This window comes from Phyllostomus discolor, chromosome 3 (genome assembly GCF_004126475.2).
Source record: "Phyllostomus discolor isolate MPI-MPIP mPhyDis1 chromosome 3, mPhyDis1.pri.v3, whole genome shotgun sequence".
Taxonomy (NCBI): domain Eukaryota; kingdom Metazoa; phylum Chordata; class Mammalia; order Chiroptera; family Phyllostomidae; genus Phyllostomus; species Phyllostomus discolor.
Genome location: NC_040905.2, coordinates 37,583,995 through 37,603,830, shown reverse-complemented (window position 1 = coordinate 37,603,830; position 19,836 = coordinate 37,583,995). Strand labels below are relative to the sequence as shown.

The 19,836-nt window shown below is 33.5% G+C and overlaps 1 protein-coding gene across 4 annotated transcripts in view; it reads right to left on the bottom strand.

Moving 5' to 3' along the window:
• The window catches only part of KIF2A (kinesin family member 2A), a 73,618-nt gene that overhangs the window by 9,064 nt on the left and 44,718 nt on the right, over positions 1-19,836 (bottom strand). For 2 of the 4 annotated variants that reach the window (XM_036020324.1, XM_028521277.2), the window contains exons 7-18: positions 19,093-19,188; positions 17,558-17,612; positions 17,038-17,200; positions 14,469-14,559; positions 14,273-14,336; positions 13,641-13,732; positions 13,150-13,292; positions 12,580-12,784; positions 11,738-11,848; positions 8,617-8,684; positions 5,478-5,591; positions 4,432-4,582 (exon numbers count right to left, since the gene is read on the bottom strand). In XM_036020324.1, the coding sequence (XP_035876217.1) occupies positions 4,432-4,582; positions 5,478-5,591; positions 8,617-8,684; positions 11,738-11,848; positions 12,580-12,784; positions 13,150-13,292; positions 13,641-13,732; positions 14,273-14,336; positions 14,469-14,559; positions 17,038-17,200; positions 17,558-17,612; positions 19,093-19,188 (1,353 nt within the window). The remainder of the gene's footprint in view (positions 1-4,431; positions 4,583-5,477; positions 5,592-8,616; positions 8,685-11,737; positions 11,849-12,579; positions 12,785-13,149; positions 13,293-13,640; positions 13,733-14,272; positions 14,337-14,468; positions 14,560-17,037; positions 17,201-17,557; positions 17,613-19,092; positions 19,189-19,836) is intronic. The other 2 variants (XM_028521284.2, XM_028521292.2) reach the window with 1 other exon arrangement.

The window sequence follows — 19,836 nt, the reverse complement described above, 5'->3', positions numbered from 1 at the left end:
ACTGTCACCTTAGCCCTAAGTGATGTTACCGCATTTGTTCATTTCCTAAATTTTGAATTACAGTTGGCATTCAATATTATTTTGTGTTAGTTTCAGGTGTACAGAATAGTGGTCAATTTTATAATTTATAAAGTGATTCCACCCAAGTAATTTTAGTACCCACCTGATACCATAGTTATTACAATATTATTCACTATATTCTCTATACTGTACTTACATCCCATGACTATTTTGGAATTACCAATCTGTAGCTCTTAATCTTTTAATCCTTTTCACTGCCCCCCAAATCCTCCCCACACCTGGCAATGCTCAGTTTGTTCTCAGTATCTATGAGTCTGTTTTATTTGTTTCTTCTTTATATTCCAAATAATAAGTGAAATTATGTGGTATTTGTCTTTCTGTTTGGCTTATTTCACTTAGCAGAATACCCTCTAGCCCCATCCATGTTGTCACAAATGGTAAGATTCCATTCTTTTTATGGCCACGTAATATTCCATTGTACATATAAACCATGTCTTCTTTATCCAATCATCTGTTGATGGGTACTTTTCTTGCTTCTGTACCATGGCTATTATAAATAACACTGCAGTGAACACTGGAGTACATGTATCTTTCTGAATCACTGTTCTGGATATCTTAGAATATATACCCAAAAGTGGAATTGCTGTGTTGTAAGGTAGCTCTATTTTATATGTTTTTTGAGGAACTTCCATAATGTTTTCCATAGTAGCTGCACCAATTTGCAATCCAACGAATAATGCACAAGGCTTCCCTTTTCTCTACATCCTTGCCAACATTTGCTGTTTGCTAATTTTTTGATGATAGCCATTCTGAGGTGATATTTCATTGTGGTTTTAATTTGCATTTCTCTGATGACTGGTGACACTGAACATCTTCTCAATTACCTATTGGCCATCTGCATGTCCTTTAAGGTCCTCTGTCCATTTTTCAATTCGTTTTTCTGTTGAGTTGCATTTTTATACACCAATGATGAATTCTAAATCATGCATTAAGGTACTATATTACTTCTACAGCCTAGCTCTGGGGCAATGGCTCCTCTGCAGCAAAGCTAAAGCATGTGCTCACAGAAATGGAGTAGGCATGGCAGGTGGTGCATTCTGCTGTGGAAGCATCATGGGCATCTATATGTCTACATGTTGTGGGCACTACTGTCATTATCCCAGTATTTCCTTCAGTACCTGGTCTCATTAATGCTCTGCCTTGTGGATCAGCTGAGAGTCAGCTGTCCCAGGCATTCAGACTCATGACCTCTGGGCTTCAGCGCCAGGGTAGCAGCTTGAAAGGCACCAGTGGCTCACAAGAAGGAACTGAAGTGTCTGGCATCAAGGCAAGAGCTGGGGGATAGCTTCCTTCCAGACAGAAAGGCGGGCATAGGCCATTGTCCCTTTTCTGAGACTAAATTTCACTATATATTTTGCTTGTTTTTTTTTACAGAAATTTCAATTGACAAGTCACGATTTTACTTCATCAACAAAAAACCCACATATATATACAACATATTCGTATTTTGTTCCTCCATCAAGTCAAAACGTCCCTGGCCTTGCTTTTTTTTTGGAGCATCTTTCCCAACTCCAATAATGGCTGTAATTTGTGCAAAATATTGCTTCAGCTTACTCCACATTGTTTTATGTGAGTAGAAAAAGCAACATTTTAGAACTAAAATACATGATGATAAATATATGTACATATTTTGGCTAAATAATATAAGTAAATATTTGATTCATTCATTAGTAAGCTATCAACCCTGAAAGCCTATATAGTCAAGTTGACAAAGAAGTTTTCATCTTCTCTTTGGGAAAACAGGCATCTGGTTTTTTGTTTTATTTTTTAATCAGGATATTCAGGCATTATATTTTTGTATTCTCTCTCTCTCTGATAAACACACACTCAACCATCTTTACTCATTGTATCTACCCATCTCCCCCACCCAAGCCCAATGCCTTCTTTCTTTCTTTTGCTTAAGATATTATGCAAGTTTGTAACACTTCTATGTAGCCTACTCAGAATATTTTTTTGTCTATACAATTAATTCTAGAATTCTAATGCACTTGATTGTCCTCCTCTAGTTTACCTATATTAGTTTTATCTCTAGGGCACGTCTTAGACTCTATCCCATCTTAATCTACCTTGTTAGATGTAATATGGTAATAAGAATGTGTCTACAAGTATCGATACTTAACTAAAGGCTAATGCCGATTCATCTCCAGATACTTCCCTGGGGATGGCAAAGTTGAAATAAATCCACACACTCTCAAATACAGAGGAGGCTGCAAGAACACATGATGTCATGCTGAAAGCCTCTGAACTGGTTCTGGTCACTAGCTAACCTCTTCAAATTAAGGTCCTGCAGAGACCCAACAGATGTGAGAATAAAACAGAAAAGATCCGCTATACAGAGTATCTATCTTGTTTTGGTTTTCCATATTCCATATCTGGTACAATGCAGGGTTGGCATACAGGATTCTATAAGTAACTATAGTCTCCTTCAAAACTTTTGGGGATGGGGGACAGACTAAGGCCAGGATTCTCATTTTTAGTTCTTTATGTTCTATGGTCCAAAGTTTAGAACTCTTACTTTAAACCAGGTTTCTCAACTTCAACACTGCTGATATTTCGGGTGAAGGAAGGCTTTCTTGTGCATTGTATGATATAGCAGCATCCCTGGCTTCTATCTTTTAGTTTTGGCTGTCACTCCAGCTGTGACAAACGAAAATGTCTCATACATTTTTTCCTGGGAGGCCAAGTCACTCTGGTTGAGAACTGCCGCATTAAGCCCTGCTTTACTAACAGAGAGTAATTTGGAACATGATAATAAAGAGTATGTCCATCCTTTACTCTATAGTATTATGGACTGTAATACCTGCTAAAAATATTAAAAAATAAGTTATACTATTTCCAAAGAATATACAGTGGGCAAAAGCAGGTGTACTGTTGTAAGTGAAACACAGTTTATTCTTGTATTATTTGTTATTGTATTATTTTTCATAAAACTGTAAACCTACTTTTGCCCATCCTTTGTATTTTATTGCAGCTAGTAATAAAGGTAGCTGACGTAAGCTTTAGCCCTAAAATAACAAAGACCCAGATTTCAATCCTGCCTAGCTTCATCACTTACTTGTATGATCTCAGTCAAGTTACTTAATCTTTTAGAAAGTCAGTTAAAAAACAAGGATAATTACAGTACCTACCACATCAAGTTGTGATTACATCAGATAGTAACAGAAATGTTTAGCAAATATGTCATGCAGTAAGCAACAAATAAATGCTACCTTTTATCATTATGAGAAAAGGCCACTATAGAATTTAGTGGGAAATGAATGATACAAAATGATATATATTATACATTTTAAAAACTAAGTTAAACAACTACACTCATATAAATAACTTTTACAACTTACTCTATGGAAGCCCTCAATATAGTAATTATGTGAAAATGTGTATTATTTATGTCTATTTCTTTACATGCTTGTCCTTATGTTGTGGGCACATATTTTATTATTTTTTGAGTATCTGAGGAATCAAAATTTTAAATTAAATGACACTAAACATTTCAAACATATAGAAAGCAGTCAGATTTAACAAATAGTAGCATTTTGCCACATTTGATTTTTTAAAAGGTTTTATTTATTTACTTTTTAGAGAGAGGGGAAAGGAGGGAGAGAAACATCAGTGTGTGGTGGCCTCTCATATGGCCCCCACTGGGGACCTGGCCCACAACCCAGGCATGTGCCCTGACTGGGAATTCAACCAAAGACCCTTTGGTTTGCGGGCTGGTGCTCAATCCATTGAGCCACACCAGCTAGGGAAGTCATGCATGTTTTTAATACATGTGCATGAATCTGTAGTTAATTTTGTTTTTAAGCTTTATATATGTTATAGGGTATGTAAAGTTTTTAAATGTTTTCCCCCTATGTTACTCTAAAAATACCTAAATTTTAATAGCGGTGTAAAATCTAAGAAAAAGGTTCAGCTCAGGGGTCATCAAACGTTCTTAAAAGGCCAGATAGTACATATTTTGAGCTTTTGAGCTATATGGTTTTTTGCCACTTCTGCTGTGGTAAGAAAGCAGCCAGTCCATAAATGAATGAGCACAGCCATGTTTCAATAAAACTTTACTTGTAAAAACAGATGGCTGACTCATAGCCTGTATAGACATACCTCGAAGATACTGCAGCTTCAGTTCCAGACCATTTCAATAAAGTGAGACCTAATTGTTTTGCTGGTGGAGGGTCTTGCCTTCAATTTGTAAAAAATGCAACATCTGAGAAGTGCAATAAAGTGAAGCACAATAAAATAAGGTATGCCTATAGTTTGGTGACCCCTGATTTAGATGACAGATTTCATTATCCAGTTCTCTTACTGATGAAATGAAGTAAGATTAGATCATTACAACTGTATTAAGTCACTCACATTTTGTTCACAAAGAAGTTTTAGATCATCTCTCTGAGGGGAACTCCCCACTCCCCACTGTGCCTCTAAATCATCAATCTGATTCGGTGGATGGTGCATTATTGGACGAACATCACCAGCAGCAGTTGGATCTACAGTCAATTCTTTCACCCTATAAACACATAAGAAGTACCTTAAGTTAACACAGACTTATGCAGAGTAACAAGAATATAGACATCTTTTCAATATAAAGGCAATTCAATTAACATATTAAGATTGATGATGTCAGCTTTCCAGATAAAATTTACCTGAAATCTGTGGCAACACTAAAGAGATATTTAGCTGTATAACTTTACATACTTACTTAGGTAACTTTACAATTACTTCAAATATAATTATTATACATAATGAGAATTATAAAGTATGTGGATTCAGTATTTCAAAGTAAATAAGAGACTGCTGTTGAAATTAAACTATATGAACAGAAAAATGCTAACAATGGCACTCAGATCAATAAATGAATCATTGCCAAAACAGAGAATTTGATTTTGCAGATTTTTGGTAGTTCTAATGCTCAATTTAAATAGCTATATGTGAATAATTTTATTTAACATATAAAGATTATAACATATAAATTAGTTCCATCATTTAAAAAGTGTTTACCTAGTATACTAAATGTATACATTTGGGAAAATGTACATTTTCTAAGTCAAAAGGATCCTTGTTATTTCCTTGCAGATAAGGAATATAATAGCATACAGAATAAAGGTAAACTTTTCCATTTAAAGGAGAATTTATCTTTCAATGGTAAATTTGCAGAGATGACATCATCCTTAATAATATGAGGAAAAATAGAAAACCTGAATTCCAAATCAACATTTTAAAGCAAATAAATTAATAAAGTACACAGAAATAAAGATCATGCAGTACAACCATCACCTGCCAAACAAAATGAAAATGAAAAATAAAATGGTTCATGACGGAAAAATGTAAATGAAATATTTATACACAGCATCATTCAAATGAAGCTATTATAATAAATATCTTATGTATAGAATGAACTAGACCTGGTAATCGAAGGAGAAAAGTCGTCATACTCATAAGAAGGAGAGAGGTCAGGGCGACTGCCACTACCCTGTGAGAAGGGAATGTCTGATGGACTAATTCCAAACTCCTTTACTCTGCAGCATCAAACAGCAACAAATTAAAAGAAAATGCTCTTGTAAAGACAGCAATGCATATTTCAAATTTTCATTTAGTACTCAGTTTGTTTAGCAAAGGATATTAACATTGTTGTGACCTAATGTGTTTAGAACACTTCTAAAATAATCCATTTTAAGATTTAAAAACCTCTCTGTCCTACTGATTCCCTACTACACAGTCCTTCCTTTCTGGTACTTTCCCCTTTCCTCATGATTCTTCCTAAAAGTTTAACTAGATCCTCAACCAAATTTGAAATGGCCCTTATTTAACTACATGACCACTCAATCTAATTTCCTTGTGCAATCAATACCATGGTTTATTAGCATTAGTACGTCCTCAATATTCTTGCAGCATTTTCAAACTGAACACAAGACAACTAAGTTCTAATGGCACCCACTGTCTGTAACGATTAATTTCTTTTTTTGTGTGCATATGAAGCATCCTTGGTGTACCAATTGAGAAAATACTCATTCAAATAATTTTGTGTTTGATGATTCAGATGAAAAATGCTGGTTGAGAAAACCTTTAGCAATGGGATTCAAATTGCTTTTGCTAATGTCTTTAGGTTATATTTAACCAAATTATGGCTTTTCTGACCCAATCTTTGTGATTTCCCCCATTTCTTTTTGGGCCCATCCCACTTCATAATAGTAGGCAATATTTGTTAAGTACTTCCTACACATCAGGTATTATTAGAAATTTTTAGGCATTATATTCTTTAATACTAAAGATAATCTTGCAGATGAGAAATTGGCTCAGAGCAATAAAGTACCTTACCTGAGGTCATTCAATAAGAATGCGGCATAACTGAGGTTCAGACCTACTTTTTTTTACTATAAATCTTATGGTAAACACTTCCAGTGTATATTAACCATATTCTGTTTCTCTCACTACTTTTCTTAGGTAGAACTAACTGAAATTACTGTTTTATACATCAGAAAGAGTAATGTAGGTCAAACTATTTATTGTACATCAAACTAATATATTTCTTCTATCTATAATCTTTCTTTGACCTACTGGTAATGTCTGTGCCAAAGGTTCAATACTGGATTCATCTGCCTTTTATCCTTTATGTTCACTTTGGAAAGCTCATTTACCAGGCATGCTGATAAATCTAAATTCCTAATACCACTTAATTCTTTTTACTCCCAACCCCATTTCTTATCTTGTTCTTTTAAGAACTTCCAATTTTAGATAGCCTGCCAGCACCTAACCATACCTTCCCTATATTCAAAGCCCTCTTGCCCAACCTAAACTTTTCTACATGCAGGAATTATTCATATTCCTCCAATGAGCACGATCCAGGGAGGTTGAAAAATCTTTATTACTAGAGATTTGGAGATAAAAGGCAGAATCATTTGTCCTAGATGGTTAATCATGTGCAAACAGATTGCATTACATGATAAGTCAAATCATTTTACTTAGACCTAACCAAACTAGAGAAAAGACAAGAAGGAACATTTTCACATTAGGGGAACTCCTCTGCAGCAAGCAGTCTGAAGACATGGAGGGTTTTTATTTGTCTTAATTTTACAACATGGCAATATTCTATTATATTAAGCTATTCCTCATGTCTCCCATAAACAATTTTTAAATAAGAGGCATTTTAAATTAATGATGAATACCCTGCAATACCAAAAATGTTTATTATAGGCTTGCAGCTAGAAGCTCATAATTCGAAGTTTAAATGAGATTAAATTTAGAAATAAAGTTATATATTAAAGAAGCTACTATATTTTAATCTTTACAAAAGTTCAGTAAGTTTATACTTTCCAACAGTTTTTACTATGATTTAAAAACATCTCTTTAGCTGAAGCAAAAGCAAGATACAAAAAAACAAAGGGTACAACCTCATTTATGTAAAGTTCAAATAAGCCACCTATGTTGTTTAGGGATAAATTCATAAGTAGTAAAACTACTTTTAAAAACAGAGGGGAAAGGGGGCCATATGAGAGGCAACCACATATGGATGTTTCTCTCCCTCTTTATAAAAAAGGGAAAAAAAAAAAAAAAAAACGGAGGGGGAAAAAATTTTTCCAAAGAAGTCAGGGCAATAGCTGCCTCAGGTTAGAGATTAATTAATTAATTTGGGTATGTTATTCAGGAAATTTCTAGGGGGCTGGAAATGCTTTCTTTCCCAATCTAATGATAGGAATTTTCATTTTATAAGTATTCATTAAATTATTCACTTATGTTTTGGGTACTTTTCTGTATGCATATGTATTTCACATTTTAATAAAAGATTAAAACTTCTATTGTGATTAAAACAAAGAAATAGGAAAGACTTTTTATTCAATAAAATTAGTTGACTAGAAAAGGACTGCAAAGAGGAATTTTTCTCTAGGTTTAAATCACAAATGCAGTATGTGATAACAGAAATTTAAAGCTATAGTCACCCAAAACCAGTGCAATGGAAACAATCTACGGAACAAACACAAATATGCCCATCATGATCCAAAATTCCAAGGGCGTTTCCGACTATCAGATATGAACTGCTTTACTAGTCTATAATTTTTTTGACCTTTCATCTGTAAATATTCAGTTATCTATTATAATTTGTAACACTACTGACATGAATAATAAAATGTAACCCATCTAGAATACCAGAAAGAACTATACTGTCACTACTACTTTAAACTCTAAATTCCATGTATAACATTTAATATTATCAGAAATAATTTTCAGCAAAGAGCAAAACAATTTAAGAAATACAGATCGGCCCCCTTATACTTACTTTAGAGTCTTAACATACTAGGAAGGATTTGTATGATTCAAAAGTAGTAAATTATGAAATGTTCTAGAATAGAAAGACCAATACTACTAAAAATATAAATCTCTTCTCAAATTACACATTTCCAATTATTTTGAGAACTTTATAAAATGATCCCAAATATCATGCAAAAATTTTTCTTAATTGAAATAACAGTTACTCTATCAGATATTAAGTCAAATCATATTGCTCTATTCCCCTCAAATTTCAAAGTGGATAACCATTTCTCATACCTATTCGCATATCTTAATGTATTAAGAGTATTTTCACAGGATGCCATTCCTGGAGAGATTGTGGCAATCTATGAGGAAAAAAATGCAAAGGTAAATAAAATGTTATATAAATAATGAAGACAAAAATGCTGATATACAGGGTGGGGTAAAAGTAGGTTTACATTTGTGAGTACACGAAACACAGTTTATCCTTCTATTGTTATTAATTATGTATTATTTTCTTTTTCTAAAATATGTTTTATTGATTATGCTATTACAGTTGTCCCACTTCCCCCCCCTTTTAACCCCCCTACCCTGCACCACCCCTCCCACCTACATTCCCACCCACTTAGTTCATGTCCATGGGTCGTACATGTTCTTTGGTTTCTCCATTTCCTATACTATTCTTAACCTCCCCCTATTTTCTACCTACCATCTATGCTTCTTATTCCCTGTACCTTTTCCCCGCATTGTCCCCTCCCATCGACAACCCTTCATGTGATCTCCATTTCTCTGGTTCTGTTCCTGTTCTAGTTGTTTGCACAGTTTATTTTTGTTGTTTTGTTTTTCGGTTCGGTTGTTGACGGTTGTGTTTGTTGTCATTTTACTGTTCATAGTTTTGATCTTCACTTTTTCTTAAATAAGTCCCTCTAACATTTCATATAATAAGGGCTTGTGATGATGAACTTGACCTTATCTGGGAAGCACTTTATCTGCTCTTCCATTCTAAATGATAGCTTTGCTAGATAGAGTAATCTTGGATATACATCCTTGCCTTTCATGGCTTGGAATACATTTTTCTGGCCCCTTCTTGCCTCTAAGGTTTCTTTTGAGAAATCAGCTGACAGTCTTATGGGAACTCCTTTGTAGGTAACTGTCTCCTTTTCTCTTGCTGCTTTTAAGATTCTCTTCTTATCTTTAATCTTGAGTAATGTAATTATGATGTGCCTTGGTGTGTGCTACCTTGGATCCAATTTCTTTGGGACTCTCTGAGCTTGCTGGACTTTCTGGAAGTCTATTTCCTTGGCCAGACTGGGGAAGTTCTTCATTATTTTTTCAAATAAGTTTTCAATTTCCTGCTCTTTCTCTCTCTTTCTGGCACCCCTATGATTTGGAAATTGGAGTATTTAAAGTTGTCCTGGAGGTTCCTAAGCCTCTCATTTTTTTTAATTCTTGTTTCTTCATTCTGTTCTGGTTGAATGTTTATTTCTTCCTTCTGCTCCCAACTATTGATTTCAGTCCTGCTTTATTTCCCATCACTCTTGGCTTCCTGTACATTTTCTTTTATTTCCCATTTCATAACCTTCACTTTTCCTTCTATTTTGCAACCATACTCAACCATTTCTGTGAGCATCCTGATTACCAGTGTTTTGAACTGTGCATCTGATAGGTTGGCTATCTTGGCATTGCTTAGTTCTATTTTTTCTGGAGCTTTGATTTGTTCTTTCATTTCAGCCTCTTTTTTTTGTCTTGGTTCACCTGTTACATAGTAGGGGGCGGAGCCTTAAGTGTTCACCAGAGTGGGGTAACCCACATAGCTGTGTCTTGGTACTGTATGTGGGGCAGGGAGGTCCTAGACGCAACAGTGCTGCTTGCTTGGTTCTCTGCCAGCTTTCAGTCACTTCCCGTGACCCACAAGCAAATTTGGCCCTTTTGGTGCTGATGCTGGGGTGGGTGGGTTTGTGTACATTCTAGGACCCTGTAGGTCTCTCGAATGAACTCTCCTGTGAGGTTGGGAGTGTCTCCTGCTGCCGTAATTCCCACAGGTATTTCCAGTCAGAGGTTTTGAGGCTTTATCTCCCCATGCTGGAACCCTGGGTTGTGTGCTCTGTCCCGCTCCCCAGTTGTTCCCTCTGATTTATCTGCACACAAATGTGGGACTGCCCAGTCCTCCAGCCGTCGCCTTGCCAGGCATCCTCACTGCCTTGGCTGCCCATCTCTGCCCCTCCTGCTGGTCTGGATGAATGTTTTTTTAACTCCTTGGTTGTTGGACTTCCATACAGTTCAATTTTCTGGCAGTTCTGGTTGGTTTTTGTTTTTAAATTTATTGTTGTCCTATTGGTTGTGCGAGGAAACAGTGTATCTACCTACGCCTCCATCTTGGCTGGAAGTCCTTATTGTATTATTTTCCATACAAATAACTGTACACCCAATTTTGCCCAACCCTGTTTGTGTTTATATACACAATAAACACAATGAAGTTTAAGCTCATTAAACTTTAATCTTAACACAGTTATTAAAAATTTATTAATAATATTTTAACTCCAGATAACTGGCTATCTTAGGGCCATAGTTAGATAATAATTAAAGATTCCAGTTAAAATATAAACAGTTTTCTAAATGCTAAATACACCAGCAAGTGATCGAAATCAGGCAGAAAATGGAGGTCAACACCTAGAAGAATGAAATAACATTAAATGACTTCCCTCCTAACCCTCTTTAATAGCTTTATTGCCTAAGGATGAGCTCTGCTGGACAACTAAAACTTCATCAGAAACATCGAGTTTCACTTGTTAAGAAAATTAAGGACAGAGTTAGGAGATGGGGATCATAGCAGCCAGAAAGTGAAGTTTTTCCCAGAGAAACAACTACAGAGGGAGAAACTCAAATTCTGCATAAAAATGCCCAGATGTCTGACTCACCCCTAAACTAGGTGTAGTTAAGGCAGACTCCAACCACATAGCTGAAGGCTAAAACAGCTAAATGGAGATTTTAATTTCTATTCCTACCCACAGCAGAGGAGATTAAGAGTTTAGAGTAAGTTCAGCTAAGTTAATTTCCTGCTACAAAAGAAAAATCAATAATCTTTAGAAAAATATAACAGAACCCAGAGTGTCTATACGGTATTTATTCATAATAAAAATGATGTAATACAAAGTTACTAGACATACAAAGAAATAAAAAGTATAACCCATACTATACTCAATGTAGACCAACCTCAAGAAGATTCAGAATAGAATGCACTATAACTGCAATATAATCCTACCAGACTGCCAGGGACCACATCTTAAGTATCCTGTCTCTCTCTTAATAGAAGAGTTTAAATGACTGTTATTAATGTATGTTATAATTTTTCCACAGGTATTATGTAATTATTCATTTGGAATTGAAAGAAATAAACAAAATAAACCCATAAACTTACCATGCAGGTACGAGAGTTTTCACCTATGAATGAATCTCTTAACACCTGAGTGAGTTTACTTGCTCGGAAAGGGGTATGAGGCTTATTTCTACCTAAGGCTCTGATGCACTCCTGAAAATTAAGAAAGCAAGTTTCAGAGATTAGGTTTCTTATAAAGAGTAGTACTCTCAATGTATTTTAAAAGATCTCTTACTATTAACTCTAATAATTAAGATCTGATCAGCTCTGAAAATGCTACTAACAGGTGTACAGCATAGTAAAGATGTTGCTATAAATCCTAATTCAAGAAAATGAAATTAAAAAGAAAAACCAACAAACTGTTATTTCAAAAAACTCTTCTGGAGACTATGAGTAGTGTTTAGGAGTGACAGAAAGTGGGATAACTTTAAAAAGAAACTTTTAAAGTTGCACGATGAAAGAAAAAATACAGAATGTTTTCTTGCAGTCCTGCCAATCTTTGCTTTTCTAGCCAAGGAAGAGGTATAATACTGGCCTAACTTTTTGAAAGGAATTCCACATTTTCCTGAGAAACTATTTCTTCATTCCGTTTTGTGGTTCCTGACCTCCTCTGTAAAAATATGACTGATTAGTGTTCTCTGGAATCTCCCTAAGTAGTCTTAAAACTCACCTGCCAACTAACATCTTTTATTCACCCAAAAAAGAATGAATAATATGTAAACAAAATTTCTGGGTATAATATAAATCTATACCTGCAAATATAAAAAACTAAATTTTGATAAACTCTCTTACTTAAACAAATAAGGACTATTATTCTGTAGCTGAGTAGACATAATTAAAACCAAAAATAAAAGATTTTTCACAAGTAAATACACTTTATTTACCTTGAGTGCTAAAAGGCTTTTATTAATTTCAGCACCTTCAAGCCGAGTTTGCCTATCTGCACTGGAAGTATCAGCTCCTCTTTCATTTCCAGCCAAATCGATGAGAGAAAATTTGCCATGTAGTTTTCCTTTCCTTCTAAGTATAATCTGAAACACTGCATGGCTCCGAGATGAATGTGCATTCGCAGATGTCTGCCCAGATGTTCTACAATGTGATTAAGGACAGTCTGATACGTAAAAACTTTAATTTGTGTTCAAACCACAGTATTTTCATTAAAAAAAACTATCTAGTTTTCATGATTTAAATACAAAGGATACATTTTGAGTTAACAACACTCAAACATAACCAGATTCATACAATTTAATCTGGCACACCTCTAGTATATTTGTAGTGTGATACAACTGAATCCATTTCACTCAAAGTTACATGTAATGACAAGCTTTTATGAACAATGATTTTTACCTCCAAGATGCACTGAATAATATCCTTGCTTTGCTTTTATGTTAAAGACCAAAATATCTAAAAGTGATTAATAAAGTTGAGTTTCCCTTTCTTAAAATGAGATTTACCTGCAACTGTTGCCTATGTCAATGAGTTTCAGTACATCTTCAACACATTTGACCTCCCGTTCCTGTAATCCTACTACTTGAACCTGCTGTTTTCCATCTTCTAGTACTCTTAATTTTGTCTTCCGATTTAGCAAGTCAAACACCTGAAAAAAAAATCAAATTAGAAAACTATCCTTAAAAAGAAAAGAATCAGTTCTATAAAAATTAATCATTCAAACCCTGAAAATCAACTTAGAAATTAATAATACTTAAAATAAAATGCTCAATATCTGAGTTGAAGAGTTTCAAAGGGAATTTTAAAAATCTCCTAACAAAATTCTAACATAAAATACACCACATAAAAATTATGTGGTGGCAATGGTTGCATAACAATGTGAAAGTACACGCCACCAAAATTATATACTTACAGTTAAAATAGCAAATTTTTTGTTACACATAGTTTAACCACAATTTTAAAAACTAAAACAAAATGTTTTAAAGTTTCCACTTACCTTTCCACTATAAATTTCAAAAAAGGTTGCATACACTTGAAGCTCTAATTTCTTATAGTTTGGCTTCTTCAGCATTAAAAAGACATCTCGAGCTATCAAGAATTTCATATGGAGAAAATTTGTTAAGATGCAACAAATACTACCTTTAAAAGGAATTTCACATAATCTTTACTAAAATAACAGCATCAATAATGAAAATGAAGACTAAAGCAAACATTAATTTTACATAAGATAGTAGTAATATTTTTTTTACACTTAAGGTTTAGATGCCATATCCTTCACTATTTAATAAAAGGATGCTACTATCTATCCTTATAAATTGCATAAAATTACAGGTGGTATATATAATAAGGTTGCTCTGATAACCACACACCATGAATCATTATTCAACAATAAACAGTAAGTTCCAGCAATGTGATAGATTACAATGACATAAATATAACCAAGATTTCCACCCCAAATATACACTTCTTTTCAAGCAGTGTGATAACCTAACACTGACATAATATACAGTAAGTATAGTACTATAGCTACCTTCAAAATCCCGGACAGTATGTCCAAGTCCTATTTCAAAGCAGCCTAAATAATATTCAAGAAGAATATTATGAATGATATGCAAAAAGGTACATTACCTGCTAATGCGTAAATTCCTTTAGAACAGTCTTGGTTCTTTCCTGAAAAGTCACCTCCCATAGTCTTTATGTAAGAAGAAAATAAAAAATAACAGACATTATTCAGGAATAAATATGAAGAATTTAGTTCTAAAAAGTAAGCTATAAGGAAAATAAACTAGCTTCATATCAGGATGTAACTTAATAAATTACTTACATGAGTTTTTCCACTTCCAGTCTGCCCATAAGCAAAGCATGTAGCCATTCCCCTTTCAAATATAGTTTCCACCAGTGGTCTAGCTGTAAACCTTAAAAATAAGAAGCACCAGTCAGAATGTGCCTTCAATATTTCAATTAAACAAATAAATAAAAGTAATATAGAGTTTTATTAATAAATAAAGCTCCTAACAAGATTTTTAATAAAACAATAAGCTCACCCGTGAAGCCACAACGGAGTCTATTAATTTGTTAAAAATTTTAAATAATTGTACTGTAGAATTGCTTAAAGCTCTTTAAAGCACATTGTCAACCAGTAATTCCATAATAAATAATGATCACAATACTGATGGACAACAAAACCTGAGAGTAACTGAGCTATGACATATATATATAGAAGACCACAGTAAAATTTTATTAGAAAAAAAAAAGATGGTAATATTAGCCAGACAAGTAAAACATAGAGGGTAGGGCAAAAGTAACTCTACGGTTTTCATATGGAAAATAATACAATTAATAAATAATACAAGAATAAATTCTGTCTTTTGCATACTCACAACTGGAGACAAACATTTTTGCCCCACCCCATATATAATGATTTAAAAAAACCCACAATCCAAAAGTTTCAACAGAAACAATGAAAAAGTGGTAGTCTCAATAGAGAAAAGCTAAAGGGGAAAAGAAAAATACAAAAACATTATCTTAGACCAACTAAGTAAAAAAGTATAAGATTTCATTGAATGTGGACAAGTAAAAATAAACTATGCTTATAAGACACTGAGTTCTGAGTTGACAGTCTTGATTTAAGAAAAGGATGTTAGATTAGTTTTCAAAGCTACTGGTGTAATCACCACTAGAGTTAAAATTAAAAGGCAGGAGAGACAAATATTTTATTGAACAGAGCACTAAAAAAGTGTAACAGAAAACAAATCTACTTTTTACACAGGCATCAAAATAATATATGTGAAACACAATATAGCTCCGCTAATTCTTTTTTTTTTCCTTTAAAGATTTTACTTATTTATTTTTAGAGAGAGGGGGAGGGAGGGAGAAAGAGAGGGTGAGAAACATGGATGTACAAGGATTAGTTGCCTCTTGCATGCCCACAACTAGGAACCTGGCCCACAACCCAGGCATGTGCCGTGACCCAGAAATGAACAGGCAACCTTGTGGTTCACAGACCGGCACTTAACCCACTGAGCCATACCAGGTAAGGCTTTTTTCTTCTTTTAATTTAATTTTATTTATTAAAAATATTTGTATTGTATTTTTCCCTTGTTTTTTTTTTAAAGGGCAAACTGGAGAAGCGACAGAACAAAAGGAGCAGAGAAAGTTCTAGAAATGAGTCTGATTAGACAAGAAAAGCTCTAACTCCTCAATCCATAAACATTAATGATAAGAGAAAGGGGGTAGAATAAATATTGGTAAAGTTCATAACTATAAATATAGGGTAAACCACAGAATGTTTACTAAATCTAGCATATACATAAACATACTTTTATTTATAATGATTTCTTGAAAATGATTATAAAAGGCAGACAGACATATGTTATGGGCAGAAGTGGAAAGAGAGAAGAGAGTAAGGGGGGCAGGAGTGTACTCCATTCTCAGAAAAGGTAAAAAATATACAATTTATAGTTATAATTCACTTTTAAAACAAGTTCTTCACAATATCTCTTTCTAAAATTCACAAGTCCTTTAATTTTGTCCTCTTTCTTTACAACTGAACTCTCAGTTTGCTAGCTTAAGACCAATGGAGTTGGTTTCAATAGCATATCGTTTATAACATCTTCAAATTCTTAGACTCTCAGTAACTCTCTAGTTTTCTTTTTACAGTCATATTTATTAAGAAAAAGGACAACGAAACATAGCAATCAAGTAAACTGTCAAGTTTTATATAGCAGTATTGTTATTTCAAACTGAAATAAAACTGACCTGTTATAATATTTACAAGTGAATGTTTACAAACAGTATAAAAATCTAAACTTGGCATACAAATTATTGGAATATCAATATATTCTACATGTAAATTTGAGTAGTTTGGAAGTGGAATACGTTAACACACAAGAATTTCATGTATTAAAACTATCCCAAAGCTTAAAGATGATAAAAATTAGACAAATACGAGTAGATTTATAGCAACTTTTTTTCAAGTGGTGGCACAGCTAAATAAAAATTTAGACAGATTAGACTGATGTATAATAAGTATTTCAAATTTCTTTACTAGTACAAGGATTGAAAGTAAAATAAAACTCCTCTTCTAATCACTTTCCATTTGTAGAGGTATGAAAATGTCAACATTTCTTTATAAATTTCCTATCCATACATATGTTGTGTAATATGTATATAATAAATTAATCAGTAATGAAAACTACCATCTGGGGGAGCATTAAAGAGAACACGTGTTAATATTTATTATAGTGTGTATTACATGTGCTTCTTTGTTTAAACTCGGAATACAAAAGCATAATACACCTCTGGAGAAATATTCCAAGATCAATGTAAATTTCAAAGTAATGATGAATACATGGTGTAAGAAGAAAATTCTAATTTAAAACAAATTTACCTACCTGTAAACCATTTCATTAGGAGCTGAGTCATCAAAGGCATAATCAAAACGAAATGTTTGGTTTTCTAGGTACCTTGTTAAATCTACTTTTTGTTTTGGTTCATGTACCATCACAACATCTTTACTAGGGATTGTGATTACATCAAGATCTTTCATTTGAGTTTCTAAAAGAATAAATGAAAATCAATGCCCAGAAACTTTTACAGCATTTGAATATACAAAAAATTAAAGTTTTGTAAATATATATATATCCCATAAATATGCCATTCAGTAAGACAGAATATTTCAACAACAAATTTTTAAAAATCAAGATTTCTGTGAGGCAAGAACCAGGAATGGAAGTAATTCAGAGCAGTAACAATATCAACAGATTAATCACAGAAATCCACATAATGGTTATGTACAAATGAAATGATTTACATTTATTTAACTGTCCCAAACCAAACTGACTTCTGCTATTACAAAATAGATTACAAAGAGGATAAAATCAACCTTTTATTATAGCTCAATAAGCATCATACCTTTTTTATTGAGTGGTCGTTTTCTTACACAAACACATATCCTATGTTCATCAATCTAGAAATAAAATACTTTATTTCAGTGATTATCAGTGGTATATAAAACACTGAAAAAGTCAATTATGCAATATTTCTTCCAAAGATTTTAGAAATTTATGCATGGCATAAATAGGATATGTAAGCTTAAAAAACAAAGTAGCTTACACAAATTTTAATAGTTATCAGATACAATTATTTATAAAATTCTGAGTATAATAGAGACTCCTTTTATTTTGTTATTTGGTAAACCACTAGGAAATAACCTTGCAGAAGGCACTAATATTCTTAGTAGCATTAAGTTCACATTAAGAAGCTGCCTTATTCACTTCAAGATGTGCTGTATACAACAAAAGTAAAATTTCCTCCAATTGACATATTTTCAGGAGGATTATAAGGAAAGTTGTTGGCAAAGATAACTAACTACACAGACAAGAAACATGATTCCCAGGAGATTACTGAACAAAATAATTTGAACATGCCAATTCTCACACATAAATACATTTCATAAAATTTATGTTCCCAATACTTACCTTTTAATAATAATTAACATAAAGCAGGGATGGGCAAAGTATGGCCTGCAGGTCAAAACCAGTCCACTACCTGCTTTTGCAATGTTTTACTGAAACAGTCACACCCATTTATTCATTCTGTCTACGGCTGCTTTCATACTACAAAAGCAGGATTGAATAGTTGTGACAAATACTGTATCATATGGTTCAGACAGCCAAAAACATTTACTATCAGGCCCTTTTCAAAAAACGGCCAATCACTGTCATAAAGTATGAGCTCAGAAATAGTAGGTTAAACACATGGAAAAGTATCAAGCAGGAGTACCCACATGAAGGGTACCCAAATACATGATATGCAAATGTTATAAACAACTCTATTAAATCCTATATAATACACCTGCTGAACACAGGTGTATTTTGTGTTCCACACTCTGTATGTGCAAGTTGAGATGGATTATTTTTCACAAGTACCAATTACTCACAAAAGTATTCCCTGTCCAGTAGAAAATATTTAATTCTCATTCTTCAATAGGACCAGAGTTGAGTAATAAAACAGCAGAACACTTTTTGAGCACTAAATTCCTGGTCTACTGCAATCCTCAACTACCACCACTTACTGTTAAAAGCCAAAATAACACTTATTGAGAAAGTAACATGATAGTAAATTGGACAGAGGGATCTATAGCAAAAGCCATAAAAAAAGTGAAGGAAATTGGGTGTTCAGACATAACTCCTTTAATTGTTGTCCTGCCCTACCAAGATAGGAAAGACTTTGATTTAAAACAGACAGCTCTGTTGAACGCATGTCTGACACATCAACTTACGGAAGAGAAGCATAAATATGGGTGATCTCTTGATTTTAAAATGCAGGAAATAAGCACATAAAGTAAAATTTACCTAGTAACTACAATATTAACTTAGTGGGGATTAAGCATGTTTTTAGTTTAGCACAAAGAGTTCCACAGCAATGATTTACAAAAAAAATCTTACAGGATCTGCTGTTGTTAATGGTCTATAATCCAAACTTCCTCTAAAGTCTCGGATCATACACATAATTTCATAATTTGGGTTTGTAGCATCAACATCCTATAAGAAGACAAAGAGAATCATTATGTATTATAATTATAGTTATGTGGTATTTGTTGCATTTATTATATATGGTTTGAAAATTAAAATTAAATAGATTTGCATCATTTGCCCTAGCTAAGTCCACACTCAAACTGAAGATGTGATACAATTTAGTTTCAGAGTTATGACTAATCATGCGCTTAGGAATCATTTTTATATTAAAAATATAATTTTATTAGTCTACATGCATTACGTTAATTCTTCTTTAAAAATATTTATTTATGTATTTATTTCTTTGTGAGAGGGATAGGGAGGGAGAAAGGGAGAAACATCAATGTGAGAAACACTAATCAGTTGCCTCTCATACACACCTGACCAGGGACTGAACCTGAAACCAAAACATGTGTCCTGACTAGGAATCAAACTGGCAAACTTTCGCTTTGCAGGACAATGCCCAACCAATGGAGCTACACTGGTCAGGGAGCATTCTGTTAATTCTAAATCAAACATTCCTCATTAAAGCCATCCTTGACCTATTTCAAAAATTCATCTGTTATACATATACCTTAATTATCCTAGAAAATAGAGCAAAGGAGAAATAGTGCTCATCTTAAATTCTAGAAAAATTCATCTAGTCAGATTCTTCTTCTCAATTTTTAATTCAAT